The following is a 17,869-nucleotide window of genomic DNA, read 5'->3' as shown; positions in this document are numbered from 1 at the left end:
TGTTTAAAATTGTACCTCCTCCCACCCATTCTCACCATCTGCGTCTTTCCTTTAATTTTTCTCTATCTTCAGTCATCAGGTGATATGCTGTGACAGCTGTCATTTCCTGTTGATGTCCCCCTGCCTCCCTCCCACATGGACGAAAGCTCTACACTTGCAGAGACTTTCACTCAGGCCACACTTTTATTGAGACTCTGTTGGGCACCTCTATTGGAGATGGGACAGGGCGGCAGGCAGCCCTGCCTGGGAGCACATCCCAGCTCCCGGGGGCCACCCGTCCCGCTGCCTCTGTCCCTAGTGTTGCTACCTCCCTGCTGTGGGTAGATCCTCCCATCCTCCCATGTGCCGCTGGTCAGGGTCAGGGCAGGGAGGGAGGGAGAGCAGGTACCTCACTGCTGCTGATCCTACCAGCCAGAGCACAGCTCCGTGGCCACCCCTCGCTGCCAGGGAAGAGAGCAGTGCCGTCTTCAGGTGGATGGACGTTCCACGGAAAGGAAGAGGGTGCAAAGGGTCCAGGAGAACGGCTGGCATCCTCTGCTCTGAGGTTCCTATTGGAACTTGAGCCAAGCCCCACCTCTCTCCCAAGCCTCCCCGTCGATGCATCCTCTCTGTGCAGTGCTGGGGTGTTCACAGCATGGCTCGTGGCCAGCAACGTGGGCATCCTCCAGGAGCTTGGTATAATGCAGAGTCTCAGGTCTCCTTCTCCAAATCAGCTGGGTTAGCATCTGATTTTCTAAGATGTCCTGTGAGTTCAAGGTGAAGGAGATGCTGCTGGTCTGTGGACACCCTTGGAGTAGCCAGGTCCAGATGAGGGCTCACAGACTCCTCAGGGCTCTTGTTCAAATGCAGATTCTGACTTGGTAGATCTGGCGCGGGCTTGAGGTCTTAGCAATTCCACCAAACTCCAAGATGATGCTCATGCTGCCGTCCCATGGACCACATATTGAGTAGCAAGGGCCTCGGGTCTTCAAGGTACAAACAAGCACAACCTGGACGGCTTACACAACAACAATTCACTCTCTCACAGTCCTGGGGGCTGAGACTGAAGCCCAGGTGTGTGAGGACCCTTCTCTGTGTGTGAAATCTGCGCTGCCCCTTTGTCTTAGTTTCTGAGGTTGCTGGGAGTCCTTGGTGCTCCTTGGCTTGAAGACACATTGCCCCAATCTGCCTCCATCGTCCCACACATTCTCCCTGAGCCTCTCTTGGAGTCTCTTCCCTCCTTACAAGGCACCACTTACACTGGACTTACCTACTCCCTACGATTGCATTCTTCATTTACATTTCCAGTTGCATCCACAAAGGTCCCATTTAAATAAGATCACATTCACAGGCACCAGGGTTCAGGGCTTCGTGTACCTCTTTGGAGCACACTGAACTCACAATGGTCACTGCCCCTTTTTGTGCTGCGGTCCCTGGAGGCTCCACTCTGCACTCTTATCTTATGCAAACTCTTCTTTCCATGCTGCCTAGATGTGAATGAGTGTGCGGACACCACCACGTGCCCAGCTTATGCAACCTGCACCAACACTGTGGGGAGTTACTACTGCACTTGCAAACAAGGTTTCCTGTCCAGCAATGGACAAAACCAATTCAGGGGCCCAGGAGTGGAATGCAAAGGTCAGTTTTGCACCCCTGAAACCCTCCAACATTTGGTAGGAAAATCACATGGAAGCTGCTGAGTACTGGATGCAAGGTCTTCCCTCATCAAAGATCCAAACAGGATTTCCTCCATCCCTCTCTCCCTCCCTTCTTCCCATTTTCCTCCCTCTCCCCTCCCCCCTGCACTCCCTCCCTTCCCTGCTCTCTCTTGCTCTGATTCCTGAACACTGTAGACATGAGGGCTGTTGGGCCTCCTCACAATATGGCGGCATGTTCCAAGACCATGTACCTCAGGGAACAAGGTGGAAGTGCATGGTGTGCTTGTGACCTAGCTTGGCATTTTTGTGACCTGGCATCTTTGCCACCCTAGTGACATATGTGGGAGGGAGCACAGACCCACCCTTGGTGGAAGAAGGCCATGTCACAATGATGGAGGAACCTGTGGGATGGGGGATTCTTTCAACCATCTTTGAAAAATGGCATCTGCTACCCAGGATGGGGCAAATTTGTCACGCTGGTTCTTTTTCTGTCCAGATGTTGATGAATGTACTGAGAGCCCCCCACGCTGTGGTCCTCACTCAGCCTGCAAGAACATGCTTGGGAGGTACAGGTGCAGCTGCCTTCCGGGCTTCTCTTCTCCCACTGGAGACTGGGTCCCGGGAAGGCCAGGCACCTTCTCTTGCAGAGGTAACTCCTTCAGGCCCTCTGTCATGGGGCCTTGGTGGGCATCTACCACTGGGATGAGTATGTGCATCCTTGGACTCTCTGGTTCATGGACTATCCCCCCTTCCTTGCAGACATTGACGAGTGCCTCACCAGTGGGATCTGCCCTGAGCATTCCAACTGTGTCAACTCTGTGGGGAGCTACCATTGCAGCTGCCAAGCTGGATTCTTCTCCAATGGCTCCACCTGTGAAGGTACAGAGGGCCTGATTTCATCATTGGTCTACCTGATTCAGTAGGGGTCTCCTTACTGGCAGTCCCATGCATTCTCCCTGAGCCTCTCTTGGAGTCTCTTCCCTCCTTACAAGGCACCACTTACACTGGATTGAGGGTCTGCCCTACTCCCTATGACTGCATTCTTCATTTACATTTTAGTTGCATCCACAAAGGTCCCATTTAAATAAGATCACATTCACAGGCACCAGGGTACAGGGCTTCGTGTACCTCTTTGGAGCACAATGAACTCACAATGGTCACTGCCCCTGTTTGTGCTGAGGTCCCTGGAGGCTCCACTCTGCATTCTTATCTTGTCCAAACTCTTCTTTCCATGCTGCCTAGATGTGAATGAGTGTGCGGACACCACCACATGCCCAGCTTATGCAACCTGCACCAACACTGTGGGGAGTTACTACTGCACTTGCAAACAAGGCTTCCTGTCCAGCAATGGACAAAACCAATTCAGGGGCCCAGGAGTGGAATGTGAAGGTCAGTTTGCACCCTTGAAACCCTCCAGGATTTGGGAGGAAAATCACATGGAAGCTGCTGAATAGTGGATGCAAGGTCTTCCCTCATCAAAGATCCAAACAGGATTTCTTCCCTCCTTCTCTCCCTCCCTTCTTCCCATTTTCCTCCCTCTCCCCTCCCCTCTGCACTGCCTCCCTTCCCTGCTCTCTCTTGCTCTGATTCCTGAACACTGTAGACCTGAGGGCTGTTGGGCCTCCTCACAACATGGCGGCATGTTCCAAGACCATGTACCTCAGGGAACAAGGTGGAAGTGCATGGTGTGCTTGTGACCTAGCTTGGCATTTTTGTGACCTGGCATCTTTGCCACCCTAGTGACATATGTGGGAGGGAGCACAGACCCACCCTTGGTGGAAGAAGGCCATGTCACACTGATGGAGGAGCCTGTGGGTTGGGGGATTCTTTCAACCATCTTTGAAAAATGGCATCTGCTACCCAGGATGGAGCAAGTTTGTCACGCTGGTTCTTTTTCTGTCCAGATGTTGATGAATGTACTGAGAGCCCCCCACGCTGTGGTCCTCACTCAGTCTGCAAGAATGTGCTTGGGAGGTACAGGTGCAGCTGCCTTCCGGGCTTCTCTTCTCCCACTGGAGACTGGGTCCCGGGAAGGCCAGGCACTTTCTCTTGCAGAGGTAACTCCTTCGGGCCCTCCGCCATGGGCCTTGGTGGGCATCTACCACTGGGATGAGTATGTGCATTCTTGGACTCTCTGGTTCATGGACTATCCCCCCTTCCTTGCAGACATTGACGAGTGCCTCACCAGTGGGATCTGCCCTGAGCATTCTACCTGTGTCAACTCTGTGGGGAGCTACCATTGCAGCTGCCAAGCTGGATTCTTCTCCAATGGCTCCACCTGTGAAGGTACAGAGGGTCTGGTTATATCATTTGTCTACTTGATTCAATAGGGGTCTCCTCATTGGCAGTCCCACACATTCTCCATGAGCCTGTCTTGGAGTCTCTTCCCTCCTTACAAGGCACCACTTACACTGGATTGAGGGTCTGCCCTACTCCCTACGATTGTATTCTTCATTTACATTTCAGTTGCATCCACAAAGGTCCCATTTAAATAAGATCACATTCACAGGCACCAGGGTACAGGCTTCGTGTACCTCTTTGGAGCACACTGAACTCACAATGGTCACTGCCCCTGTTTGTGCTGAGGTCCCTGGAGGCTCCACTCTGCATTCTTATCTTGTCCAAACTCTTCTTTCCATGCTGCCTAGATGTGAATGAGTGTGCGGACACCACCATGTGCCCAGCTTATGCAACCTGCACCAACACTGTGGGGAGTTACTACTGCACTTGCAAACAAGGTTTCCTGTCCAGCAATGGACAAAACCAATTCACGGGCCCAGGAGTGGAATGCAAAGGTCAGTTTGCACCCCTGAAACCCTCCAACATTTGGTAGGAAAATGCTGCTGAGTAGTGGATGCAAGATCTTCCCTCATCAAAGATCCAAACAGGATTTCCTCCCTCTCTTCTTCCCATTTTCCTCCCTCTCCCCTCCCCTCTGCACTCCCTCCCTTCCCTGCTCTCTCTTGCTCTGATTCCTGAACACTGTAGACATGAGGGCTGTTGGGCCTCCTCACAACATGGCGGCATGTTCCAAGTCCTTGCACCTCAGGGAACAAGGTGGAAGTGCATGGTGTGCTTGTGACCTAGCTTGGTATTTTTGTGACCTGGCATCTTTGCCACCCTAGTGACATATGTGGGAGGGAGCACAGACCCACCCTTGGTGGAAGAAGGCCATGTCACAATGATGGAGGAACCTGTGGGTTGGGGGATTCTTTCAACCATCTTTGAAAAATGGCATCTGCTACCCAGGATGGGGCAAATTTGTCACGCTGGTTCTTTTTCTGTCCAGATGTTGATGAATGTACTGAGAGCCCCCCACGCTGTGGTCCTCACTCAGTCTGCAAGAATGTGCTTGGGAGGTACAGGTGCAGCTGCCTTCCGGGCTTCTCTTCTCCCACTGGAGACTGGGTCCCGGGAAGGCCAGGCACTTTCTCTTGCAGAGGTAACTCCTTCGGGCCCTCCGCCATGGGCCTTGGTGGGCATCTACCACTGGGATGAGTATGTGCATTCTTGGACTCTCTGGTTCATGGACTATCCCCCCTTCCTTGCAGACATTGACGAGTGCCTCACCAGTGGGATCTGCCCTGAGCATTCTACCTGTGTCAACTCTGTGGGGAGCTACCATTGCAGCTGCCAAGCTGGATTCTTCTCCAATGGCTCCACCTGTGAAGGTACAGAGGGTCTGGTTATATCATTTGTCTACTTGATTCAATAGGGGTCTCCTCATTGGCAGTCCCACACATTCTCCATGAGCCTGTCTTGGAGTCTCTTCCCTCCTTACAAGGCACCACTTACACTGGATTGAGGGTCTGCCCTACTCCCTACGATTGTATTCTTCATTTACATTTCAGTTGCATCCACAAAGGTCCCATTTAAATAAGATCACATTCACAGGCACCAGGGTACAGGGCTTCGTGTACCTCTTTGGAGCACACTGAACTCACAATGGTCACTGCCCCTGTTTGTGCTGAGGTCCCTGGAGGCTCCACTCTGCATTCTTATCTTGTCCAAACTCTTCTTTCCATGCTGCCTAGATGTGAATGAGTGTGCGGACACCACCATGTGCCCAGCTTATGCAACCTGCACCAACACTGTGGGGAGTTACTACTGCACTTGCAAACAAGGTTTCCTGTCCAGCAATGGACAAAACCAATTCACGGGCCCAGGAGTGGAATGCAAAGGTCAGTTTGCACCCCTGAAACCCTCCAACATTTGGTAGGAAAATGCTGCTGAGTAGTGGATGCAAGATCTTCCCTCATCAAAGATCCAAACAGGATTTCCTCCCTCTCTTCTTCCCATTTTCCTCCCTCTCCCCTCCCCTCTGCACTCCCTCCCTTCCCTGCTCTCTCTTGCTCTGATTCCTGAACACTGTAGACATGAGGGCTGTTGGGCCTCCTCACAACATGGCGGCATGTTCCAAGTCCTTGCACCTCAGGGAACAAGGTGGAAGTGCATGGTGTGCTTGTGACCTAGCTTGGTATTTTTGTGACCTGGCATCTTTGCCACCCTAGTGACATATGTGGGAGGGAGCACAGACCCACCCTTGGTGGAAGAAGGCCATGTCACAATGATGGAGGAACCTGTGGGTTGGGGGATTCTTTCAACCATCTTTGAAAAATGGCATCTGCTACCCAGGATGGGGCAAATTTGTCACGCTGGTTCTTTTTCTGTCCAGATGTTGATGAATGTACTGAGAGCCCCCCCACGCTGTGGTCCTCACTCAGTCTGCAAGAATGTGCTTGGGAGGTACAGGTGCAGCTGCCTTCCGGGCTTCTCTTCTCCCACTGGAGACTGGGTCCCGGGAAGGCCAGGCACTTTCTCTTGCAGAGGTAACTCCTTCGGGCCCTCCGCCATGGGCCTTGGTGGGCATCTACCACTGGGATGAGTATGTGCATTCTTGGACTCTCTGGTTCATGGACTATCCCCCCTTCCTTGCAGACATTGACGAGTGCCTCACCAGTGGGATCTGCCCTGAGCATTCTACCTGTGTCAACTCTGTGGGGAGCTACCATTGCAGCTGCCAAGCTGGATTCTTCTCCAATGGCTCCACCTGTGAAGGTACAGAGGGTCTGGTTATATCATTTGTCTACTTGATTCAATAGGGGTCTCCTCATTGGCAGTCCCACACATTCTCCATGAGCCTGTCTTGGAGTCTCTTCCCTCCTTACAAGGCACCACTTACACTGGATTGAGGGTCTGCCCTACTCCCTACGATTGTATTCTTCATTTACATTTCAGTTGCATCCACAAAGGTCCCATTTAAATAAGATCACATTCACAGGCACCAGGGTACAGGGCTTCGTGTACCTCTTTGGAGCACACTGAACTCACAATGGTCACTGCCCCTGTTTGTGCTGAGGTCCCTGGAGGCTCCACTCTGCATTCTTATCTTGTCCAAACTCTTCTTTCCATGCTGCCTAGATGTGAATGAGTGTGCGGACACCACCATGTGCCCAGCTTATGCAACCTGCACCAACACTGTGGGGAGTTACTACTGCACTTGCAAACAAGGTTTCCTGTCCAGCAATGGACAAAACCAATTCACGGGCCCAGGAGTGGAATGCAAAGGTCAGTTTGCACCCCTGAAACCCTCCAACATTTGGTAGGAAAATGCTGCTGAGTAGTGGATGCAAGATCTTCCCTCATCAAAGATCCAAACAGGATTTCCTCCCTCTCTTCTTCCCATTTTCCTCCCTCTCCCCTCCCCTCTGCACTCCCTCCCTTCCCTGCTCTCTCTTGCTCTGATTCCTGAACACTGTAGACATGAGGGCTGTTGGGCCTCCTCACAACATGGCGGCATGTTCCAAGTCCTTGCACCTCAGGGAACAAGGTGGAAGTGCATGGTGTGCTTGTGACCTAGCTTGGTATTTTTGTGACCTGGCATCTTTGCCACCCTAGTGACATATGTGGGAGGGAGCACAGACCCACCCTTGGTGGAAGAAGGCCATGTCACACTGATGGAGGAGCCTGTGGGTTGGGGGATTCTTTCAACCATCTTTGAAAAATGGCATCTGCTACCCAGGATGGGGCAAATTTGTCACGCTGGTTCTTTTTCTGTCCAGATGTTGATGAATGTACTGAGAGCCCCCCACGCTGTGGTCCTCACTCAGTCTGCAAGAATGTGCTTGGGAGGTACAGGTGCAGCTGCCTTCCGGGCTTCTCTTTTCCCACTGGAGAATGGGTCCTGGGAAGGCCAGGCACCTTCTCTTGCAGAGGTAACTCCTTCAGGCCCTCCGCCATGGGCCTTGGTGGGCATCTACCACTGGGATGAGTATGTGCATCCTTGGACTCTCTGGTTCACGGACTGTCCCCTCTTCCTTGCAGACATTGACGAGTGCCTCACCAGTGGGATCTGCCCTGAGCATTCTACCTGTGTCAACTCTGTGGGGAGCTACCGTTGCAACTGCCAAGCTGGATTCTTCTCCAATGGCTCCATCTGTGAAGGTACAGAGGGCCTGGTTATATCTTTGGACTACCTGATTCAGTAGGGGTCTCCTTACTCGAAGACCACATGAGAATGGGATCATGACCCATGTGATGGAGAAGAGAGCATTGGGGCTCAGAGAGGTGTAGTGATTTTCTAAGGGTGCACAGCCTTTTGGTGGATGAGCTGGGTCTGAACTCCTGTTGAGGGCCAACATGGGTCAAGCCATGGGATCGGTTGTGCTTGACATTAGTGAGGAACTCTTGTCCCTAGAGTGACTTTTTTCCCCAAACGGGAGGCTGGCAATGTCCAGAGGCACTCTGGATGGTCACAGGTGGAGGTGTGTGGTACTGGCAGCATGGCACAGGTAGAGGAGCTGCTAGGCTTTCCACCATGCACAGAGCAGCCCCACAACCAGGATGCCAGGGCCCCCCACAGGCCCTCCCCAGTGAGTGCCCAGACCCAGACTTCAGAGCTTCCCCCAGAAGCACTTTTGGTCAGCCTTGGGGTCACCCTTGGTCTGTCACTGCAGCTTGGGGAATCTGCCTGTGGAGCCACCATGGGTTCTGCCCCGTCTTGGGCTCAGTTCCTCATGGCTGCAGCAGCTCCCTGTGATTCTCCCCCTTTCTCCAGTTTTGTCCTCTCAAATCCACCTTCCATGCCAGAATATTCTCACCAAGAGATAATGGCTCTGCCTTCCAGGGTCCAGGGTGACGCTGCTGTTCTCCACGGTCCTTGTAGGGATGGAGACTCCGTGGAGCAGGGCCTGGCACCACCTGGCCTGCCTCAGACCCCCTGGCTTAGCTTAAGAGGCATCTGAAGGCACGTCTGCCTTTCCTAGTCCATTTGTAGCAGTTAGTTATAGCTGAGGAACAAATTTCCCTACAAGATAGTGACCACCAGGGATGACCCTTTGTTTAGTTCTCGATCCTATTATGGGCTGGCCGTTTAGGTTGGGCCATTCTGGTTAGTTTCCAACTCAGCGTGCTCCCCTGTGTGTGTGGCCACCCAGCACTGCTGACATTTGAGGCTGGACATTTTGTTGTTGTGGGGGACTGTCTCGTGCACAGTTGGGTATGTGGCTGCATCTTTGGCCTCTCCTTGCTGGATTCCTTAACACTCTCCCACCCTCATATCACGGCAGCCAAAAATGTCTCCAGACTTTGCCCAGTGTTCCCGGGGTAGGGGGCGGTTGCCCCCAGTCCAGTACCACGGGCTGAACTTAGTAGAGATTTCCTACCCTCCGACAGCCAATTATGGGTACGTCTGGCCAGTGGGTAGCTTTCTGTCCCTTGGTGGTAAAGGGACTGTCTCCTTCCATCTTTTGGTCTTTCTATCCCTTGGGGCCTTGGGGTCCCAGCCCGTGAAGGTCAGAGAGAGCAGAAGCCACACTCACTTCTTAACTATCTTGACTCAGAAGTGACATGGAAGTCCCCTCTGACATTTCAGGAGTGAGGACCCGTCTCATGGCTTCATTCTGTAGTCCCTGGCTGGTTCTACATTCCAGGAGGACTCTGTGCAGCCCTGTTTCTGTCAACAGTGGATTGTACATTTGATGGGGGTCCCATGAGATCATAGCAGAGCCCCCACAGTCCCCCTGCTTAGCAGTGTTGTAGTTGTCACAGTTCAACGCGTTGGTGCGACTTCTGCGTGTGTGGTGACGTTGGCGTGACACACTGTGCATTCCACCACACACAAGCATAGCCCACGTGACTGTACACGGTACGTGATACTCAATAACGATAATAAATGACCTTGTTACTGGTTTGTGTATTTACCATACGGTACTTTTCATCATTATTCTAGAGGTGCTACAGCTTATGAAAAGACATTTACTGTAAACAGATGCGTGAGCCTTGTCATCTGTGCTTCCTGCGTCTCTTGACTGTGTGCAGAGGCCACACCAAGGGGTCGAGGCACTCTGATTTCCACACAAGATGAAACCACCCAACGATCCACGTGTGGGGACGTGTATTAGATATGGAAAATGACAAACCCCCCAAAGTCGTGAGACCCGGGGAAAGGGGAGTGAGAAGGAGAGCCGTACAGTGAGAACATTGATCCTTTCCCAATAATTCTTCCCCGGTGATAAAACAAACCCTGAGGAAGAGGTGTCCATCACACCTGGAAAGGCAGCCTCTGGGAAGAGGCGGAAGCTTAATCCTTCCATAAACAAATCCTTTCCAGATACCAACCACTGACCCCAGGCCCTCCATCAGGTCCAGTAAGATAAATCCCAGAAACTGACCACTGACCTAGACTCCCTCCCATTTTGCCCCGTAAAACAGACCCTAAATTCCTAAGCACTAAAACTGACCCCTTCACTGGTTGATAGAACAATCTCCAAATTCCTGGGTGCCCAAAGAAAATCGACATGCTCCCTAGACCACCCTCAGGGTAACCTAGACAAGCCCAGGCCCTTTCTTTTCCACCAGGAAAAGTGGGTCCCACCACGGTGTCATTTCGTCCCTGTCTCCCCTGCTCCTGTGTGAACCTTCGTTCCTGAATAAAGTGCTGAGCTGATTTGTGAAGTGTGCGTTCCTCCAGGTCTTTCTGTGCTAACAACGTGTCCCCGTGGGTAGGTGACCCATGATGCTTTGTTGGACCTTTGCACAACCCTGCTTCACACCCGCTCTCTACCTCACAGACATTGACGAGTGTGTTGACATGTGCCCCTTACGTTCCGACTGCACCAACACTCCCGGCAGCTACTCTTGCACCTGCCACCCTGGCTTTGCACCAAGCCATGGTCAACGGCACTTCAGAGGCCAAGGAGTGGAGTGTAGGGGTGAGCAGGGCTTGCCAGACAGCCCGGGAGGCAGCTCCTCCTTGTTGCTCCGAGTTTCTTGATGGCCCTGAACTCTTGCAGATGTTGACGAATGCTCCCAGGACCCACCACCGTGTGGCCCCAACGCAGTCTGCACCAACACCCCAGGCTCCTACGGCTGCCGCTGCACCGCGGGCTTTCGTCCCCACCACGAAGGTTCCCAGATGCACGGCCACTTCAGCTGCAAACGTAAGACCTCCTTGTGTGACGGCCACAGGGAGGGTCTGTGCTGTTGGGGCTTTGGTTGTAAACCCCTCGCTCTGCTCAACCTGGGGACCCTCCTTTCACTTTCATCCTACCACCCACTCTTTTGAATTCATTCATTCATTCATTCCTGAGTTCACTCATTCCATACGTTATGTTTGGATCAACTACTGTTTACTAAACTTCCCGGCGCCCTGGGCTCCGGGCTGAGCATTCCATCCTGGATTTGCTGGGCCTGATCCCTGCTCTTGTGTGGTTTATGGTCCAGGGAAGGAGCCAGAGGTCACACGGCTAGTGATTGACAGTAACTGTGACGAATGCAACTGAGAAATCACAGTGTGCTTGGAGGTGACTGAGGGGATTGTTCATGTGCCCTGAGCCAGGGGACTTAACAGCCACCTGGAGGAGGCACAGGGTGCTGCCGAGGAGCAGTGGAGAAGCAGTGTTCTGGGGGATAGCAGGCGCAAGTCTCCTAGGCTCAGGCTGACTGAGAGAGGGCAGAGGTGGGGCATCAGGTGTACCTGACCGGGCAGGCAGAAGACTGATTGCAAACAGTTGGGAGATTTTCCACCCCCAAGAACAACAGGGAACTAGGGAGGGCTGAACATTTTTAAATGATGGATTTTTTGAGACACTACAAACACATGTAAGCTGGGCATGGTGGCACACGCCTGTAATCCCAGTGGCTCAGGAGGCTGAGGCAGGAGGCTCTGGAGTTCAAAGCCAGCCTCAGCAACTTAGCGAGTCCCTGAGAAATTCAGTGAGACCCTGTCTCTAAATAAAATACAAAATAGGGCTGGGGATGTGGCTCAGTGGTTGAGTGCCCCTGAGTTCAATCCTTAGTACCAAACAAAAAACAAAAAGCAAAAAAAAACCCAAACCAACCACAAACAAACACACGTAACTTTTATTGTGTGTGCGGTGCTGGGGATTGACCCTAGGGCTGTGAGCATGAGCCGGGCCGGGACTCCATGACTAAGCTACCCCCCAGCCCTGGATAGATGAACTTAAATGAAGTATAATAACAAGACAACGCACCTGAGGCCCCTTCCATGTCCGAACGGGAGCATCATGGACTCCACTGTATCCCTGGAAGGCTCCTTCCCCATGCTCTTCTGTCCCCTCCTTGGGCCACCTGGAATTCTGTGTCCATTCCTCCCTCTCTGGGCGTCTGCCTCCCACCAACAGCTTGCTCATTTCTGCCTGGTTTGGAGTTTTATAGAGATGGTGCCGCACTCGGCCATGTCCTCTCTGCCTCTCTTCAAGCTTCCTGGAGTCCTCGTGCTGCAGCGTGGCTGCCATCTGCTCATCCTCCTGCCGTGTGTCTCGGGTGGGTTTTAAACAGGGGGGTAGTGACATTGGACCTGCTTTTATTCACGGTCGCAGTTCCACGTGGCTGCTCTTGTCTTTGTCCCAGGGATTCTCTTCAAATGCAAGGAAGACATGATACCCCATAATAAGCAGGCCCAGCAGTGCCAAGCGGGGGCTCCAGTGGAGCTGGAGTATGTAAGTATGGCTGAAGGTAATAGCTCTTGACGTTTTCCCAGAAGCCTCTTAGGTAGGACGTAGTTTTATCAGTCTTCACAGAGGCAAAAATTACAGTGGCCTAAACCAAGGAGCAGTTCCTCTTTCTCCTCTGTGAAGACGTGAGTGTCAGCGTTGGAGAGCCGATAACAGTGTCCACCGTGCTCTGTCACGGTCAACACGAGTCTCATTTTGTGGTCCAAGATAGCTGCCCTGGCTCCTGCTATCACATCTGCTTTTTAGATGATAAGGGGAAAAGGGGAAGTGAAACGTGAAGTCCCTCTCTTTAAGAGCAGGCCTCATGACTGTAAGGGAAGGGGAAGGAAATTAAGAAAGAAGGGTTAAGAAAGGGTAACAGGGAGGGAGGATACCATCGGAGTCCATGTGAGCTTGTGGATTCAATTAATAATTAATCATTAGTTAATTAATGGAATAATTGTGCATGTTAATGGGGTAATTACTGCAGGATATTTCAATACAAGCACAGGGTGTGCACTGACCAAATCAGGACTATTTGCACTTCCTTGTCCTGGTCATTGGCTGGAGGCTTGTCTGTCCCTCAAGCAGTTCATGATCTGTAGCAGGTTCTTGTGAGCTATGGCCACCCACGCTGCTGCGGAGCCCGGAGCCTGTTCCTCTTCTCTGGGGGTGGACTGTAAGGCTCACAGGAGCTTTTCCTTCTGCGGACACAGCTCCCCTTTTGTGCCCTGATGAATGACACCTTCCGCGTGCTGGACAAGACCTGTGAGAACAAATCCGCGGCGTCCCTGCAGGTAACCGCGCGTCTTTCTAATGGAGCTTGAGTTTTGAGCATCTGGGGGAGGCTCTGCCTAGAGAGGGCCTCGTTATCATCACTGGGTTGTGAGTTAACCTCTCGTTAAAGATGAACATGCGGACATTTGAAAATAAGCGTATAGTCAACTTACCTCTTTATTTTTTTGGGGGGTGTACACTTCTGTGAGCTTAATTACTGACTAGATTTGTGGGCTCCCACGAATCGGGGTGCAGCCCGGCTTCATTTCCTCCAGGCATGGCCCTCAGTCTTCCTCTTCTAGTTAGGCGCTTCCTCCCTGGACAACCCCTGTGGTCCCCATCTATTCTCTCTCATGGTTGCTTTGTCTTCTTGAGAATGTCAAATAATTCAGATCATACAGTAAGCGACACTGGTTTTTTTATTTATTTTTTTGGGGGGTACTGGGATTGAACCCAGGGGTACTCACCCACTGAGCCACCCCCCCCAGCCCTATTTTGTATTTTATTTAGAGACAGGGTCTCAAGAGTTGCTTAGTGCCTTGCCTTGCTGTTGCTGAGGCTATTTTTGAACTCACAATCCTCCTGCCTCAGCCTCCTGAGCTGCTGGGATTACAGGCGTGCCCCATGCCCGGCTGGAGACTGGCTTTCCCCCACTAAGCATCATGCACTTAAGATCGGTCCTTGCTCAGAGACTTCCTGAGAGTGGCACCTGTGCCTGTCCTGTGTCTGGCTTGTGTAACTGAGCTCCATGCCCTTGGGTGCACTCTCGTGGTGGGGGTGCCAGCTCTTCTCCTCCAGGCTGCTGTCTGAGGTTCCTTCTTGTGAGCGTGCCACACTTTGCTCATCCACTCATGTTTGAAAGACATCTGAGCTGTTTCCAGCTTCTGTGGTCTGAGGGTGGGGCTGCTGTAGTGGGAGTTGCTAGACCGCTACAGCCGTGGGGAGCCAAGTCTGGTTTTTCTTCACCTCCAAGCGGGACTTAAGGGTATTGTTATTTTATTTGTAAACCTGGTTATTTTTGTAGAAAAATGAGAATAACATTTTTATTTGTAACTGGATCCATTGAAAATTAATTCAGCATATTTATTCATTAAGTGTACATCCATTCACAGGGTTTTCGGACTAAATTTGTACAGATGATTAACATTGTTTGCTAACTTGGATAGATTGCCTCGAGCATTTTATCCTACATTTACATATAGTTTTATTCCCCCCCCCAATTTCAAGTATCAGGAGGGAGATTTAGAAATCTGACAAGCAAGGTCACTAGGGCCCTTTGGTGACTCAAGAAGTCAATCAATGGAACCTACAATAATGCAGATTCTCCCAAGCAGCCTGTTCTTGGAAGCTGCTCATGTTACAGGCTGGGGCTGGGGCTGGGGCTCAGTGGTAGAGCGCTCGCCTAGCAAGTGTGAGGCACTGGGTTCAATCCTCAGCACCACATAAAAATAAACAGATATGAAATTACTGTATTTTATAATAAAGATATATTTCCATCTACAACTAAATAAATAAATAAAAATTAAAAACAACCTTCATTTACATTTTGCCATGAAATCACATGGCTAATTGGTTAGCTTCTCTAACGTGACAACTTGTTGCAAACCCTTGATATAACTATAGTCAGATTTTGCTAAAGAATTCAAAACCTGAGTTTAACACAAAAGAATTTCCCCTGAGGATCTGTAGTTTGCCTAAGTGTGTTTTCTTTCCAGAATGTATGAAATAACTCTTTTGGCTAAGAACAGGGCTTGTGGGCTCTCCTCAGCCATGGAATTGGGAAGCTCGCACTCTCCAGTGCCTGGGGTGCAGGTTATGCTGCGGTGTGGTGGGTGTGGGGCCTGGCAGCGTGGGGCGGGTCGGGAAGGGGGGCAAGTGGCAGGGTTTGAGGCTCCTGCTTCTCAAGTCCCACCATACCCTTTGGAGCTGGAAACCTTTTTTTGTAATTTTTAGCATATAATTTGGATAGACAGAAATTTGTGCCCAGAGTCGGATTTCTGTTGAATTTCCTTCACCATCTTACTGAATTCGATTCATTTTCCCCCCTGCATTTATTAAATTCTGAATTATTGTCATACTTTTTTTGGCTTGGGTCACTTAAAACACATCACTTATAAAATATTATGATTTTATACTCTAATTGTATAGATATTATAATTATATACTTAAAGTAATACTTGGATCATGGTAAGTGAGAGTTTTTATTTGCATGTGCCAGAAGCATAAATACCACCAACACCAAGTTTTCGATGGAAGTAGCTGTTTCTGGAGCCCGCGAGGCAGCCTACACGTGCTGGTCTGCGGCTTCCTTGGTGATAGTCAGGGACCTGGGTGCCTCTGCGGGCAGGTCCACGGCACGGTGCCTGTTGGCAGCGGCATGCTGTCCCGGGACTGGACCTCGTCTTCACCTACTCAACAGTATTTAAGATTTCTAGAAATCGTTTTGAAATTAACGTCTTTCGAGGAGACCCGGCCCAGTGTTCAGGTTCTTCTGCAGGGATCCACTGCTGGAAGGGAAGGTGCCTGTCGCCGAGCCGCGCGGCGGGCGCTGTCCCGGGTGCTGACTCGCCCTGCGAGGGCGACGCTGGAAGTCAGGGCCGGGCGGGGCTTTTTGCTCTCCCTGGCTCTGCGCTGGTCTCCTGGTGACAGGGTGCTGCTGGTGTTTAAAAAAGGAAGTGCACGTCCCAGGCAGAGCGCAAGCCAGCAGCCCCAGTGATTTGTCAAACGGCGAGAGTGGGTGGGGCCCGAGTTGGGGTGAGGCCTGTGCAGCTCTGCTGCGGGAGGAGGAGGTCAGCGGCACCCCGCTCCCGGGTGGCCTGCAGCAGGCCAGGCGGGAGGGCGAGGATGCGCCAGCCCTCAGGGCCTTCCCACCACCAGTGCCCTGTTCCCACCTGGAGCACTAGACGGTGCCCTGCCGCGCTCTCCGCTCTCCTCCTGCCAGTTTCCTCCTCTGCCCTGGGGCGGCTGCGCTTCCCCTGTGTCGCTGTCTTGGAAACATCTAGTTGGTCTACATAGGAGAGGAAACACCCGGGCCTGGACACTGTATATGACTGCAGCCCCGAGTTACGTTTCCAAAGGGCGCCCCGCGTAATGCCTAACTCAGGTGAAGCTGTCCTTTCTTGATGGTGAAAGTTCAAACCCTTTCTTCCAGTCTCTTGAAATGAACAACATATTACCGTCACCTCTCGTCACCCTAGCGTGCAGTGGCACCCCAGAACTCCTTGCTCCTATTAACTGTAACTTAGTCCCCCCCAACCAGCATTTCCTCACCCTTCCTCTGACTCTGCCCTCCCGGTTTCTAGAAACTACCATTCCACCCAAGAAAGCTGTTATTAATGAGAAATGAGGGGAGAGAAGAGGAGAAGAGAGGGGAAGAAAAGGAGGAGGGAGGGGAGCAGGAGGTGAAAGGGGGAGGAAAGGGAGGAGAGAGGTGAAAGGGAAGACACAGGGGAGGAGGGGGGAGGAGAAGGAGAGGAGGAGGGGAGGAGGAGTGGAGGAGGAAGGGAGGAGGGGAGGAGGAGGAGTGGAGGAGGAGGAGGAGTGGAGGAGGAAGGGAGGAGGGGAGGAGGAGGAGGGGAGGAGGGGAGGAGGGGAGGAGGAGGGGAGGAGGAGGGGAGGAGGAGGAGTGGAGGAGGAAGGGAGGAGGGGAGGAGGAGAAGTGGAGGAGGAGGAGGAGGGGAGGAGGAGGGGAGGAGGAGGGGAGGATGAGGAGGGGAGGAGGAGAGGGGGGTAGGAGGGGAGGAGGAGGAGGGGAGGAGGGGGGAGGAGGAGGAGGAGGGGAGGAAGGGAGGAGGGGAGGAGGAGGAAGGGAGGAGGGGAGGAGGAGGAAGGGAGGAGGGGAGGAGGAGGAGTGGAGGAGGAGGAGGAGGGGAGGAGGAGAAGTGGAGGAGGAGGAGGAGGGGAGGATGAGGAGGGGAGGAGGAGAGGGGGGTAGGAGGGGAGGAGGAGGAGGGGAGGAGGGGGGGAGGGAGGTGGGACACCAGAATTAACAGGTGCATCTTTTCTTGCAGAGTGCAGCTGAGAGCTTCACCTCTGTGCTGGAGCAGAAGTCCAAGTGGACCAAGCTCAGTAGGGACGAGACGTCTGCCCTGGCCACAGTGTTGCTGGAGAGTGTGCAGAGCTCCACCTTGGCAGCCCTTCTGAAGCCCTCAGAGAATGTCAGCCAGACGGTGCAGACGGAGCACTTAGGTAGCATGTCCCTCCTGGCAAGGTCTCACCTGACACTGATTTTGAGGGAGAGAGGTGAAAGGGAAGACACAGGGGAGGAGGAGGAGAGGAGGAGGAGAGGAGGAGGAGGAGAGGAGGAGGGGAGGAGGGGAGGAGGAGGAGAGGAGGAGGGGAGGAGGAGGAGAGGAGGAGGAGAGGAGGAGGAGAGGAGGGGAAGAGGAGGAGGGGAGGAGGAGGGGAGGAGGAGGGGAGGAGGAGGAGAGGAGGAGGGGAGGAGGAGGGGAGGAGGAGGTGACTTTGACAATGGATCCTCCAGAGCTTTCCCACCTGTAT

The 17,869-nt window shown here is 52.5% G+C and overlaps 1 protein-coding gene across 1 annotated transcript in view; it reads left to right on the top strand.

Annotated features, from left to right (window-relative positions):
- Positions 1-17,869, top strand: part of Adgre1 (adhesion G protein-coupled receptor E1) — a 43,595-nt gene that overhangs the window by 8,715 nt on the left and 17,011 nt on the right. Inside the window, exons 3-13 of the mRNA XM_071603388.1 lie at positions 1,471-1,617; positions 2,134-2,286; positions 2,397-2,516; positions 2,880-3,026; positions 7,700-7,852; positions 7,962-8,081; positions 10,709-10,849; positions 10,931-11,077; positions 12,510-12,598; positions 13,309-13,389; positions 17,380-17,557. Of these exons, the coding sequence (XP_071459489.1) occupies positions 1,471-1,617; positions 2,134-2,286; positions 2,397-2,516; positions 2,880-3,026; positions 7,700-7,852; positions 7,962-8,081; positions 10,709-10,849; positions 10,931-11,077; positions 12,510-12,598; positions 13,309-13,389; positions 17,380-17,557 (1,476 nt within the window). The remainder of the gene's footprint in view (positions 1-1,470; positions 1,618-2,133; positions 2,287-2,396; positions 2,517-2,879; positions 3,027-7,699; positions 7,853-7,961; positions 8,082-10,708; positions 10,850-10,930; positions 11,078-12,509; positions 12,599-13,308; positions 13,390-17,379; positions 17,558-17,869) is intronic.

The sequence above is a fragment of the Marmota flaviventris genome, chromosome 1, assembly GCF_047511675.1.
Source record: "Marmota flaviventris isolate mMarFla1 chromosome 1, mMarFla1.hap1, whole genome shotgun sequence".
Classification (NCBI taxonomy): domain Eukaryota; kingdom Metazoa; phylum Chordata; class Mammalia; order Rodentia; family Sciuridae; genus Marmota; species Marmota flaviventris.
Note: the sequence above shows the minus strand (reverse complement) of the source record. Positions and strands in the feature narration are given on the sequence as shown.